We start from the raw sequence: 14,678 nt of genomic DNA on the forward strand, positions 1-14,678 counted from the left end.
CACACCACTATTTAATTAAGAGTCACTCATCTAACAGAGACTGAAGTGCCCACACTTTGTCCATCTCCATTCAGCACCCCAGGGATGCCCCAGTTGGCCAATTCTCTGAGTTCAGAAGGAACCATTAAACATGGTAAAATGAGCAATGATTATCTACTGGGATTAAGAAAGTATAAATAATGCGCCTTTTCTGTTTCTTCATGATAACAGCAAAGTACAATAACAAGGCACTGCCTTTATTTGGGGCTGTCAGAGACTCAGGTTCCATTGCTGAGTTCTACAACAAAATGAAGAAAGAAAGTACAATCTTAAAGGACAGTGATTTTAGTACAACTAAAATAGCCTTGAGAATCTTACGTTCCTACAAGTCCAAAGTCAGGGATTAAAAAAAAAAAAGTTAACCTTATTTCTTTTATTTCTGTTCATATCCTTAGTGCTTATACTGAGAGCACTGCTAATTTCAATGTTCACTTACTTATAAAATGTTACATATGGTTACATAAAATACTTAAATACAATTAAAGAAATTGCATTTCTATATACTAATATACCTATATACCAATAATGAAACAAAAAAAAGATAAATTTTAAAAATCTCATTTACAAGTGTACCAAAAATAGTAAGATTTCTAGGAATAAACCTAACCAAAGAGGTAAAAGTCCTGTACACTGAAAACTATAAAATGCTCATGAAAGAAACTGAAGAGGACACAAAGAAATGGAAAGACATTCCATGCTCATAGATCAAAGAACAAATATTGTTAAAATGTCTATACTACCCAAAGCAATCTACACATTTAATGCAATCCCTGTCAGAATACCAACAGCATTTTTCACAGAACTAGAACAAAGAAGCCTAAAATTTATATGGAATCACAGAAGACCCCAAATAGCCAAAGTAATCTTCAAAAAGAAAAACAAAGATGGAGGATCATGATTCCAGACTTCAAGTTATATTACAAAGCTGTAGTAATCCATAATCTCTATACCCAACATGGGCCTTAAACTCATAACCCCGAAATCAAGAGTCCCATGCTCTAACAACTGAAGCCTGCCAGGCACCCACAAAGCTACATCAAAGGTGTATGGTTCTAGCACAAATAAAGACACACAGATCAATACAACAGAACATAAAATCCAGAAATGAACCAACAATTATACAGTCAATTAATCTTCAACAAAGCAGGAAAGAACATCCAGTTGGAAAGACAGTCTCTACAACAAATGGTGTTGAGAAAACTGGCAGCCAGCCACATACAGAAGAATGAAACTGAACCACTTCCTTGCAGCATACACAAAAATAAGGTAAAAATGGATTAAAGACCTAAATGTGATTCAGGAAACCATAAAAATTCTAGAGGAGAAAACAGGCATCAACTTCTTTGACATCAGTTGAAGCAGGTTCTTACTAGATACATCCCCTGAAGCAAGGGAAACAAAAACAAAAATAAACTACTGGGACTATATCAAAATAAAAAGCTTCTGCACAGTGAAGGAAATAATTAACAAAACTAAAAGATAACTTACAGAATGGGAGAAGATATTTGCAAATAACATCCAAGAAAGGATACACAAAGAACTTACATAATTCAACACACCCAAAAAACCCCACAAATAATCCAATTAAAAAATGGGCAGAAGACATGAACAGACATTTCTCCAAAGAAGGCATACAGATGGGGACACGTGGGTGGCTCAGCAGTTGAGCGCCTGCCTTTGTTCCACAGCATGATCCTGGAATTCCGGGATCGAGTCCCACCCACAGCAGGCTCCCTGCATGGAGCCTCCTTCTCCCTCTGCAATGTCTCTGCCTCTCCCTCTGTGTCTCCCATGAATAAATAAGTAAAATCTTAAATTAAAAAAAAAAAAAAAAGACAAACAGATGGCCAACAGACATATGAAAAGATACTCATCATCACTCACCATCAGGAATATGCAAATCAAAACCACAATGAGATATCACCCCCCACCTGTCAGAATGGCTAAAATCAACATCACAAGAAAAACAGATGCTGGTGAGGATCTGGAGAAAAGGAACCTGTCTGCACTGTTGGTGGGAATGCACAATGGTGCAGTTACTTATTCTAGAAAACAGTACGGAGCTCCCTCAGAAAATTAAAAATAGAACTAACCCATGATCCAGCAATTTTACTATTAGGTATTTACCCAAAGAATACAAAAATACTGATTCGAAGGGATACATGTACTCTGGTGTATTAGCAGCATCATTTAAAATAGCCAATTTATGGAAGCAGTCCAAGTATCCATTAACTGATGAATGGATTAAGATGTGGTATATACATACAATGGAATATTATTTAACCATAAAAAAGAATGAAATCTTGCCATTTGCAACGACATGGATGGATCCAGAGAATATTATGGTAAGTGAAATAAGTCAGAGAAAGACAAATTCTGTATGATTTCACTCACATGTGGAATTTAAGAAACAAAACAAGCAAAGGGGAAAAAATTAAAGGGAGGGAGAGAGAGAAATCAAGAAACAGACTTTTAATTATAGAGAACAAACTGATGGTTATCAGAGGGGAGGGGAGTGTGGGGATGGGTGAAATAGGTGATAGGGATTAAGGAGTGCACTTGTCATTATAAGCACTGGGTACTGAATGGAAGTGTTGAATCGCTATATTGTACAACCTGAAACTAGTATAATACTGTATGTTAACTGACTAGAAGTAAAATAAAAGCAAAAAAATATAGGGATGCCTGGGTAGCTCAGCGGTTGAGCATCTGCCTTCGACTCAGGGTGTGATCCCAGTTCAGGGATCAAGTCCCACATTGTTATCCTTGCAGGGAGCCTGCTTCTCCCTCTGCCTATGTCTCTGCCTCTCTCTCTGTGTCTCTCATGAATAAATAAATAAAATTTTAAAAAAATTTAAAAAAGAAAGAACTTAGGTGGGCCCAGATGGCTCAGGCAGTTAAGCATCTGCCTTTGGCTCAGGTCATGATCCCAGGGTTCTGGGATCCGGCCCCTCATCAAGCTCCCTGTTCAGTGGGGAGCCTGCTTCTCCTTCTCCCTCTGCCTTCTGCTCCCTCTGCTTGTGCTTTCTCTCTTGCTCTCTGTCAAATAAATAAAAATCCTTAAAATTAAAAAAAAAAAAAAAGAAAATAAAGAGAAAGGACTTAGGCAAAGTGGGTCCCCTAAAATAAAGAGAAAGGACTTAGGGGACTGCCTGGGTGGCTCAAGTCAGTTGAGTGTTTGGCTCTTAGTCATGGTCCCCAGGTTGTGAGATCAAACCACATCAGGCTCTGTACTCAGTGGGGAGTATGCTTGAGCTTCTTTCCCTGACTCTCCACAACCTGCCCCCCAGCTCGTGTATGCTCTTGCTTGCTCGAACACTCTCTCTCTCATATTAATCATCTTTAAAAAAAGAAAGACCTTAGAAGACATTTAATATACAACGAAGATTTTATAATCCTAAAGTCAATTAACTATAAATACATAATTAAAATATTTTTTAAAAACCTACAGTATTAAACTTTTTGAAGAGTTAGTAGTGACAGTTTTCTTAATAATGCATGTCTTGTTTGTAGCTATGTTTTTTAAAAGATTAATATTTGTAGTATCTCCCAACAAAGATTGGCTCTTGACACATAACAGCTGAAAGTTACTTGTACACATGCACATATATGCCCATGTGTGTATTTAGAAAGACACACTATATATTACACAAAATAAACATTGACATTGTTTTAAAGTGTTTTCAAAAGCATCACTTACTTTATCCTCAACAACTCCAGATTAAAGTTAATATAGCTGCATTCTAGACATAATGTGAAGAAAAAAAAATAAATTCTGAAGATTTTTACATCTTTCCCCAAATTGAAACATTTCAAGGTCTTCACAAAAACAAAAGAAACAAACCACAGTTCTTGGTCAATTTTATGTTCTAAACCCAAGAAAAACTACATATTAAGACTGATAGATTATACTTCAATAAAGAGTTGACTAAAATAAATATTCGACCAAATATATTACTGTAAGTCCTGTAGGAAAGGAGTTAAAATTGCATTTTTCTTGAATAATAATATACTAGAATTTACCACATGCCTACTGCTTCCTGATTTATCTTGGTCCTAGAAATTCCTTGGTCTTAGTAGTATTACTTATTAAAAATAAACCAAGAAAGAATCCAAGCTATTGTGATAAGGCTCTTCTGTCTTATCAATCTAACTGCAACTGAGATAAGAAATTATAATTTGAAACAATGTACCATCTGTTATCATAAGTTAATATGTACTATCAACATTTTAATGTTTTTAATGAAACAATATCCAACAAAACCTTTTTAAAATCACTGCACCGATTCCAGGCTGATTCTTGCCCCAGGTGCAGACTGAAGGCTGTTTGGCCAATTTGAGGAAGTTGTTCACCAGCTGCTGTTTCTGTCCATTGGGATTCACCAAGTGGAAGGCCTTTGCCAGGGTTTTCAGTTCAGGAGCAGAAAGCAGTTCAAGTACTTCAGAGAGTTCTTGCAACTCAGACTCTGAAATGGATTAAAAAAAAAAAAAGGTAAACACAGTTTTAAAGATTTTTATTATTTTCTAGCTCTATTGACTTTGAGAAGAATGAAGCTTACTTAAATGGAAATATAATGAACAAGACAAATTTTAACTGAATCTGTAATATCATCAAGGAAGACTTACAATCCAAAGCATACCCAGGTAGATGAATAGCTGAGCAAACCATGTGAAACTTAGGTGGGTTATACATTTTAAATGGAGTTGGTGACCTTGAACTCTTGACCTTAGGTCTCTATTGAACTCAAGGAATGAGCAACAAATCCATCCCCCCAATTGATAAAGGGGGAAATTTTTGATGTAAGAACTCGAACACAACAGTTTTTTTCAGTCTGCCCTGGATGGCTCTAGCAGGCCACAGTCCAACTGCCTTAAGGTTCTTTACCATGAGAACTTCAAACAAACCAATCAAAAAGCAAGCTTTGGTCTTGCTCGTTTCTGGGAACAGTTTTATTTCATTATACTAATAGCTGATTAGTAGCTGACAATTATGAGGAACTTAGATAGGTACAATAACACTGTTTGAAGTAACATTATGATTTGGGGACAGCAGCTCCCTGAGAATCAACTCTGCATTTGGGAAGTGTCTCTAAAAATCCAAATCCCAGGGGAACAACCATCCAGTCGCCAGTCTCCACTACAGTTTGAGGCAGCTACTTTATGGATAAGACCATTTTGGATTATTCATGCAGAAGCCATTTCTTTTTTGGAATGGGACGGGGTGAGGAGTGAGTTGCTGGACCTCGGATTACGGTTTGCTAGGTTTAGGGGCAGCCAGCGATTGAACTAGTGAATAGATGGATAAGAGCATAATTAAAGACTTGTTTTTATGGTAGATTTTCTGTAAAAATCTTAAATGTTTCTTTTTCTATGTACAGATGACCACTGTTTTCTTCACTGACTATGCTGTGACATTAAAATGGATTTAAGAAGACAAAACTCTGCCTTTCAGTCTATGAAAAGTTACTAGCCCATAAGATGTTAAGCTCTGGGTTTTTTCCTACTCTGGAAATGCACAGCTCTGCTCTGGATTCCTCTCTGGAAGGTAGAAAGCTACTGGTTATGTATGGCACATTGCAGGGCTTTCCTCATACATTTCTGGCAGATTTGCCCAAATCTTCAGATGGGCTGGGTTGTATATACAGCATCCCCTCCCCCAAATATGGGATCTGAAATAAATACACTGATAGTGATGCTAGATATATTAATTTTTAAAACTGTAAAGTAAGGGATCCCTGGGTGGCGCAGTGGTTTGGCGCCTGCCTTTGGCCCAGGGCGCGATCCTGGGGACCCGGGATCGAATCCCACATCGGGCTCCCAGTGCATGGAGCCTGCTTCTCCCTCTGCCTGTGTCTCTGCCTCTCTCTCTCTCTCTGTGACTATCATAAATAAATAAAAATTTAAAAAAATAAATAAATAAAAAATAAAACTGTAAAGTAAATGTCTTTAGTCCTAGGTTTGTGGTGTGTTCTTTTGTGTTAATGTACAGGAAAGAGACATGGACTTGATGGTTATGGGGAGTATATCTTGATATGTGTACAGGGGTGAGTACTGCTAAATTATTAACAGCTTTTCATTTAGGGGTGAGTCATGTGACAAGTGGCCTAATCAGAAAAATGAAGGAGCAAAGATGCAAGCTTTAATAAGTGGTGAAGTAAACAAGATTTTGTATCTGTTTTTTATCAGGTGTTGTAAAATTTGTGCATGGCTTTTTTCGTTGTGGCTTAGTAATAATTGGTAGAGAAGAAGAGGAGGAAAACCCCTCAGCTTTGCTAACCAGTCTTTTCAAAGGTACATAGTTGAGGTGTAAAATCTGATTGGCTTAATGTGCTGAAAAGATCCTATCCTTTATAATATTCACCCCATCCTGTAATCCTCTGTGTAAAGGAATGACATTGTTGTATTCTAGTAATTCACTGTGATTTATAACAAACCACAGATGTCATTCTATTGTGCACTTTTGTCAAACCATTTCCGTGACTTTAATAAACAGAGTAAACTTGCTGACTGCAAAAAAAAAAAAAAAAAAAAAAATGCAAGTATAATGAAATTCTACTGCAGAAATTGTAATTAGTAGGGACGCCTGGGTGGCTCTGTCAGTGCAGCTGTCCGACTTTTGATTTCAGCTCTGCTCATGATCTCAAGAGTTATGAGATCAAGCCCCACATCAGGCTCTGCACTGGGCACAGAGCCTGCTTAAGATTCTCTTTATTCCTCTCCCTCTACCCCATCCCTCTCTTATTAAAAAAAAAAAAAAAGAACTGTAATTAGTTTGTCAAACCAATTATTACAGAATATGGAAAATAGGTACCTCATAAAAGTTATAAAATACAATTTCTCACTAAAAAGTAAAGTCTGAATAACATAAAGACACATATGGGGCAGCCCTGGTGGCTCAGCGGTTTAGCAATGCCTTCAGCCCGGGGTGTGATCCTGGAGACCCAGGATCGAGTCCCACGTCAGGCTCTCTGCATGGAGCCTCCTTCTCCCTCTGCCAGTGTCTCTGCCTCTCTCTCTCTCTCTCTCTCTCTCTCTGTGTGTGTCTCATGAATAAATAAATAAAAATCTTAAAAAAAAAAAAGACACATATGGGTAACTATTATGGCTTAGACACCCTCATTAAAAACTCACTGGTATATTCGCTCTCTGATTACAAGGCCTCCAACTGGACCTCTCCCAAACAGATCAGAGTAAACTGACCATCAGCTCTGCTCCCCACGTACAGGCCTCTGGCTGGAAATCCTTTTATGTGTTCAATTACTGAACAAACATACACATGTATGCTATCACGAGACCCAGACACCAGTCTAGACCTGAGATTCAGCTGAATCAGACCTGGCTGGTGTCTGCCTTCAAGGCACTTACAGCTTAGGGAAATGCCTTTTTCCTCCATTCAGGAAAGACTTACTGGGTACACACTGCATGCCAAGTAATGGCCCTGGGCACACTACAATAAACAAACCAAGACCCGGCCACAAGCAGCTCACCTCTTTCTTTGCATGACAAGCAAGTAAGTAGATATGTCAGGTGCTGAGAACTATGATAAATAAAAACAAAACTGGCTGAGGCAAAGCAAACGTAGCAGGAGGGCTGGTTCCATGTAGGGTGGTCAGACTGACCTCTGAAGAGGTGATGCAGAGCTGGGTGAAATGAGGGAGCTATGGCAGCAAGTACAAGGCTCTGAAAGCAGTGCACTCAGCTTGCTGCAGAACCCCAAGGAGAGCTCTGTGGCCACAGCAGAGTGAGCAGGACCGTGTCCCATGGGGTCATGCAGATCGAGGGCAGGACTTGGACTTGATTGAGCACAATAGTGAGCCACTGGGGTTGTGGTTAAAGGTCATTTAAAGGTAAGTCAAGGCTCACCTGCAGCAATCACCCGGCATGGATGTCAAACTTGTGAATTTATGAATCTGCACCAAACCATCCAAGTCAGGTGAGGACAGATGCTCCCCAGTGGCCCTTATGGACTGATGTGTGGGAAGCAGTGCTCCAAGCAGGGCCTGCATCCTGCTGCCTAATCCCTCTCATTCAAGCTTCTTAACTGAGCCCCTCTGCCTTTTTTCCCCAGCTCCAGCACATCACCTAACCTCACTTTACTAAGTGCTCTTCACTACAAACTTCCACACAGAAACCACCTGACTTCGGTCTGATTTGCCTATTTCAAGACTGACAAGTCAAGACTATCAGCAACAGGGCAGCCCGCGTGGCTCAGTGGTTTAGCGCCACCTTTGGCCCAGGGTGTGATCCTGGAGACCCCGGATGGAGTCCCATGTCGGGCTCCCTGCATGGAGCCTGCTTCTCCCTCTGCCTCTGTCTCCTGTCTCTCTCTCTGTGTCTCGAATGAATGAATGAATGAATGAATGAATGAATGAATGAATGAATAAAATTTAAAAAAAAAAAAAAAGACTGTCAGCAGCAACTACCTAAGACTCACATTCTCCCTCCACCAATGTTTCCAGTACAATATCACTTTCAGTCCAGGTAGGTAGGTGCTTAATGGATGCTACAGACAAGACCAACAAAACTACAGTCTCATGGGTTTAAATCAACGAACTTGAGGCAATCAACTTACATACTTCAAGAGCTGTATGTGTGTACATGAGGGGGTGGATGAAGCTTTTAGAGGCAATATTAGCTTCAAGTAAACCAGCTTCATTCTATCACAAAGATGAGGCAGCTGAATGAGTCAGATTCTTGCTAGATGGTGAGAGCTGAGAAGGGATGAGTTTCTTCGCTGACTCAGTGAGGGAGACTTTTGAGGGCCTTCAGGGACCCAGGGGAGACTTTATTGTCCTCAACATGAGACAGTCAAGAAAACAACAAATAGTCTTCACCCAGGCTAAGAATGGCTTTAACATGAATAATTTGTTGTCCTAAGGTTAAAAATTCAATTTTTAAAAATTAGTATTTGCCAGGCATCAACAGCACCATCATTCTGCAGAAACTGAGTTCTTCATGCCCTATTTTCAGATTACATTTCCTTTGACTAATCATACCTGTCTGCAGAAAGCCTGCTTGCTGCAATTCTCCAATCACAGGTGTTAAATCAGGGGCAATCTCTTCATATTCCAATTTACTCATTTTAATCCAGCTGAATTTACGTTGAAAAAGTCTTACATATAACTTCTGACCACTAGCTGCAATAAAGTTATGAAAAATATTGAAAAATATTATCTCCCTTCTCAAAATAATATTCACTTTTCAAAACAGAGTTGAGTAAAATATATTCTATTAGAAATACACTTATGGTGGGGCACCTGGGTGGCTGTCGGTTAGTTCAGACTCTTGGTTTTGGCTCGGGTCATGATCTCATGGATCATGAGACAAGCCCTGAATCGGGCTCTGTGCTCAGCAGGGAGTCTGCCTGAGATTCTCTCCCTTCGCCCCACCCCCTACTCACACACATGCGCACACTCTCTGAAATAAATAAAATATAATGAATCTCAAAAAAAAAAAAAAAGAAAAGAAATACACCTATGCTTACTCAAGCCCTGGACCAGCTCTGCCACTTGTGAATTATCCGTCTATGAACCTTACCAAGACTCCATTTTCTGTTAAAAAAAAAAGGGGGGGGGGTCCTGGGGAAATAACACCATCTTCCCAATGCTGGTGAAAAGATTAAACAAGATGATGTATTTGATGATGGGCAGATCAACCACTAAAAATTTCCAAAATTGTTAATGGTTATTGGCCATTTCAAAACTTCTAAGAACCAGGTTTCTCATTTTTCTAGCCACCAATACTTTAACTCAGAGAAGCCCTACCCAGAATTCCAGTTTTTTTTTTCTCTGCTTTCAGCTTAATATGCATGACTCTATTATTGGCTGAAAATAATCTGAAAAGATTTTCAAAATATGTGTAGTTTTGGTAAAGCAACCATCCCTAACTCAGTGATCTTGGCAAAGTTATTTGATTAACCTGGTCACAAATTTCCTGTTATCTGGATTATCTTTAAATTTCTGCCAATTCAGGAACCCTGAATGGGTGGCTTAGCGGTTTAGCACCTGCCTTCGGCTCAGGGCACGATCCTGGAGTCCTGGGATCGAGTCCCACATTGGGCCCCCTGCACGAGGCCTGCTTCTCCCTCTGCCTCTCTCTCTCCGTGTCTCTCATGGATAAACAAATAAAATCTTTAAAATAAATAGATTTCTGCCAATTCTAAAATGGTATAATTACACTTCTTAAATCTTCAACTTTTTTTCCTTTTTTTCTTTAAAGAGGGAAACTCAATTAGCAACACTTATTTTCACATAGAGACACTGCAAATGACTATTGGTGGGGAGCCATACACAAGAATCTACAAAACTTGCACTAGGGAAACTATTCATACTTCTCAATTATACAGAGGCACAGAGTCACAGACTACTCAAATGCTCGCATGAATGCAACCAGCACCCAACCCAAAGATCTGTGACTTCTGTGGATAGAAGAGTAATGGGGTGTCATTTATGTCCATGTTCTGGTGAGGACAGCACAAGTAGAGATGGAGGCTGTGTGGATAATTTGTGCAACTATGCGCAGAGAAGTATCACTCACATGTTAAAAGTAATACAACGGGATGCCTGAGTGGCTTATTTGGTCAAATGTCTGCCTTTGGCTTAGGTTATGAACTCAGAGTCCTGGGATCCAGCCCCCCATTGGGCTCCTTGCTTAGTGAGGAGTCTGCTTCTCCCTCTCCCTCTGCTCCTCCCCCTGCTCGTGCTGTCAAATAAATAAATAAAATCTCTAAAAAAAAAAAAAAAAGTAATACAACAAAGACTGTAATTTCATTGTGGGAATTTAAAACAAAGACCCTTCTCCTGAACATTACTAGTAATATTCAAGATTTTTTTTTTTAAATCCAACTGAAGAGTCAGACAAGATTACTAATAACAAGAGGTGAGCGTAGCCCTGAAGTAAGCTTTCCGCAGCTCAGAAGGGACTTCATTCCGAAAAGCCACCATGGCCCCCTGGATTAGCAGTGCAACAACCAGGGTGGCTTCTGCTCCAAATCAGCACTAAGGGCTTACAGCCACCACTGGCTGCCAAGGAACTGAGGCACAGACCAGTATTTTTAAATGCACCAATTTAGCCTAAAAGTTTCCAATTCCTCCACACCCTACCCTTAAAAAGCGAAGTCTAGAAACCTAAAACATTGTTGGAGGGAAAAATATGCCTTAATATACCTTGGTTTGTTCTTTCCTGTATTCTACTTCACTTTCATTTTTGAGAAAATGGTATGTGAAAACAATAAAGCAACAACCTAAGTTAAGCTTGACTGCATGCTCAGAATGCAAAGTACACTTTCCTAAATCACTATTTTTTTTTTTAACCTGGAAAAGGCTAGTTTACAACCATCAAATACACATATAAAGGAAAAACAGGTGCTTCCATTATAACCAAAGTAGAGCTTGTAAGGATGATAGTGCAGAAGCAAACATCCCTAGACACAAAATCCTGTCTCTTTGTCATGCATATTCTTCTCAAACCTTGTAGCTGGCTGCTTCCCCTGAGTATTCCCAGAGGACTCAGAACCACACTGACTCCTTGTGGTCATTAGATTACTAGCCAAATCTGGAAAGCAAATGGAGGAACATAAGGTTAAGATACCTGATAATTGGTAAAATTTAGTTACAATTTCCTTCTCATGTTCATCGAAGAGCATCCTATCCTCTTCATTCTCAAATACAGCTTTCAGCACCACCAGGAAACTCCGAAGGTAGTAGGGATGATTTGGTGGTACTGTTCTTGTTTCATCAGGAACATCATAGCTTGACCCCTGCTCTGAAGTAATTCTGCAAGTGATTTCATTCTTTAGGTCACTATCACCTTCCAGAGGAAGGACATGGATGTTACAGCCTTTAGAAACATCATGTGTAGAACTAGGAGATTTTGTCTCCCAGTTTAACAACTGGGTTTTAGCTTCTGAAGCAACAGTCATTTTTACTTCTTCACAACCACCTGCCTCACATTTTTCAACATCTTTATCATCTACTCCTGTGATACTCTCCCACTTTGCAAGACTTTCCTCTGAAGTAGACTCCACTGGATGCCCAAGAGTTAAATCTGGTGAAAATAACACAGAAGCATTATCTGAGAAGGCAGGGGTGAGGGATGATCGCCCACATTCCTGGGTAGCCTTTTGGCTTTCAGTTTCCAGTATTTTAGTGCCTTCTACACTATGTTCAGAAATTCTCTGTTCCTCAAGAGAGTCACAGGTAAATACGTTTTCCTTTTGAGAACTATTCTCCAAAATTTGATCCTTGTCCTCAATCTCTGAACAGTTGTCAACCAGGTTCCTACCCACTGTGGATAAGGAACTCTGTGGACTCTTATTGGCAAATTCCTCATTATTCTTACATATTGATTTTTTAGCTTCTATGTATCTTCTGGACAATTTAGATGACAGGCTTCCCAGAGTAATGACTTTCACATTATGATGTCTCTGCTTATCTTGATTTTTGCACATCAATTCATCATTATTTTTAAAGTAAGGGCTGGTCTGCTGTCTTTTGACCATTTTTATGGAATTACTTTGTTCAGGGATTAAACTCGTCTTTGACGGTGACAACTTTCCTGGTGTTACATCTTCTAAGACAACATTGGTTAAATTTACTGTGGACACATCTGAATTCATTAAGCCAACATGCCTCAGATCAACTGGAGTAATGTCATCACTGTTAACACTAACACACTTTTCATCAAGATGCTGGTTTAAGTCATACCTTGGCACCATTTTACTACAAACAGGGCAGGCAAGTTTAGCAGGTGGTGCATTGTTAAAAAATGAAATAATGGAGTTATACTCATTTTTTTTAGTTTTACTGATTGATAAACTTCTACGAGGTCTTTTCTTTGCAGGAGATTTCTCTTCTGACATAATGAGTATTAGAAAAACTGGGTGTTTCCAGTAATAAAACCCGGGATACTACTGGGTAAAGACAGCAGTGGTTCACTTTTACTTCCCTGGCTTGAAATAATAACAAGTGGGCTTCTATTTGACTTCATGTTTTCATGTGGTCAGCTTCTTCTTCCTACAACATAAAACAACATGTGGATTAAAAACAAATACTGTTTTGAGTTCGACAATAGAGCCGGGGGCTCCCCGGGCACCTCCTCCTCCACACAACAATATGCAACCACCGTCTCCGTGAGGTCAGGAAAGTCCTGGCCTTGGGACAGGCCTCGCGGTGACCCTCGGCCATAAAACGACCGCACCGCGTGAGGCTCCGCAGGGACCATTCCCGAGACTTTTGATGATCTCAAACTATCCGTTTGTAAAAAGCGAAAGCCTGACGGTTCCAGATTCCTTTTTTAAACCCCCGCATCAGTAACTTTTTCCGGGAGAAAGAAAGCCCATCTGCACGACCCCGGGTCACCTCGGTGCCACAGGCTTGCACAGAACCTCGCCCCTCCCTCCAGGTCGCGGGCACCTGTCACCACGCCTCGGGCCCCCAGGGCAGGGGCGGCCACCGCACCTCCGAGGCTCCGGGGCGCGCGGCCGGGCCTCCCCGCCGGGGCCGCGGGCGCGCACCTGGGCTCCGCCACCACGCCCGGCCGCCCGGCCGCCCGCCCTTCCTCCGCCCTCCGCCCGCCGCCTCTAGTCGCCGGCGCTCCCCCATGCGGCCCGCGCCCCGGACCCCGACCCCGACCCCGGACCCCGACCCCGACCCCGGACCCCGACCCCGCGCCCCGCGCCCCGCGCCCCGCGCCCCGGCCGGCCGCCCCAGGCTCCCCACCCAGCTCCGCGCGGCCAGACATCCCCAGCCTATCTCCGCGGCTCGGCTCGCCACAGGCGCGGCAAGCGGAGGCCCGAGTAATCGATCCCCCTCCCTTCCACAGTGCGGGCTGCCCCCCGCCCCTCCTCCCGAATGGCCGAAGCCGAGCCGGGGGCTCCCCGGGCACCTCCTCCCCCACACCTGGCGACCCCTGTACGTGCACCCGGACGGAGGCCCTGTCCCGAGCCGGTAGGAAGGTTGCTTGTGGGGGCGCACCCAGTGTCGGGCGGCCTCCTGGGCGAAGTTGCCCCCGCGGGCCCCGCGGACCCCGGGCCCGGGAGTCCGCTCCGGGGCTCAGCCGCGTGCTGCGCTCCCCGAAGAGGCGCTGCCCGCCGCCTCGCCGCCTCGCCGCCTCGCCGCAGGGGACCGGAGGGAGGCGCTCCAGAGCAAAGGTCCAGTAAAATGTAAAGCAGTTGGGGAGCGGGGGGTTTGGAGTACCCACTACTTCTGTCCTTTATATGGTTTCATTGTGAAGTGATGCGGTTTAGTGTCTCAGAACGGCTGCTTAACAACGGACAATTTTAACTGAAACAGAGTGTACCAGTTATCAGCCCTTGAGCACTGATAGCAGCTGATCAGCCTCCCCACGAATGACCCAGAATGTCAGCTTCCTGGGTGCAGGGCCCCGGTTCCCCTTTACCAGTGCTCACAGCAGCGGCCAGCATGCCCTTACTCCACAAACTGCGTCGAAAGAATGCATGAATAGACGAACGAGCCAAAGAGAAAAGGGACGTAAATAGGGAATTCGGCCTCAAATACGTGTCAAGTGCCTACCTTCTTGATGCTCAAAATATGGCAGTGAACCGAATGAGGAATGGGAGGAAAATCCCTGCCTTCATGGAAAATGCATTCTAGTGGAGGAAGACAGAAGGAAAAAAAAAA

General features: G+C 42.1%; 1 protein-coding gene across 8 annotated transcripts in view; it reads right to left on the minus strand.

The window, feature by feature from the left end:
• The window catches only part of FAN1 (FANCD2 and FANCI associated nuclease 1), a 38,559-nt gene extending 24,510 nt beyond the window's left edge, over positions 1–14,049 (minus strand). For 2 of the 8 annotated variants that reach the window (XM_041753036.1, XM_041753037.1), the window contains exons 1-3: positions 11,629–13,600; positions 9,036–9,176; positions 4,304–4,505 (exon numbers count right to left, since the gene is read on the minus strand). In XM_041753036.1, the coding sequence (XP_041608970.1) occupies positions 4,304–4,505; positions 9,036–9,176; positions 11,629–12,898 (1,613 nt within the window). In that variant the 5' untranslated portion in view covers positions 12,899–13,600. Of the gene's footprint in view, positions 1–4,303; positions 4,506–9,035; positions 9,177–11,628; positions 13,603–13,757; positions 13,779–13,937 lie in introns of those variants that run through there. The other 6 variants (XM_041753034.1, XM_041753033.1, XM_041753031.1 and 3 more) reach the window with 6 other exon arrangements.
• Positions 14,050–14,678: the final 629 nt, after the last annotated feature.

The sequence above is a fragment of the Vulpes lagopus genome, chromosome 4 (assembly GCF_018345385.1).
Source record: "Vulpes lagopus strain Blue_001 chromosome 4, ASM1834538v1, whole genome shotgun sequence".
Classification (NCBI taxonomy): domain Eukaryota; kingdom Metazoa; phylum Chordata; class Mammalia; order Carnivora; family Canidae; genus Vulpes; species Vulpes lagopus.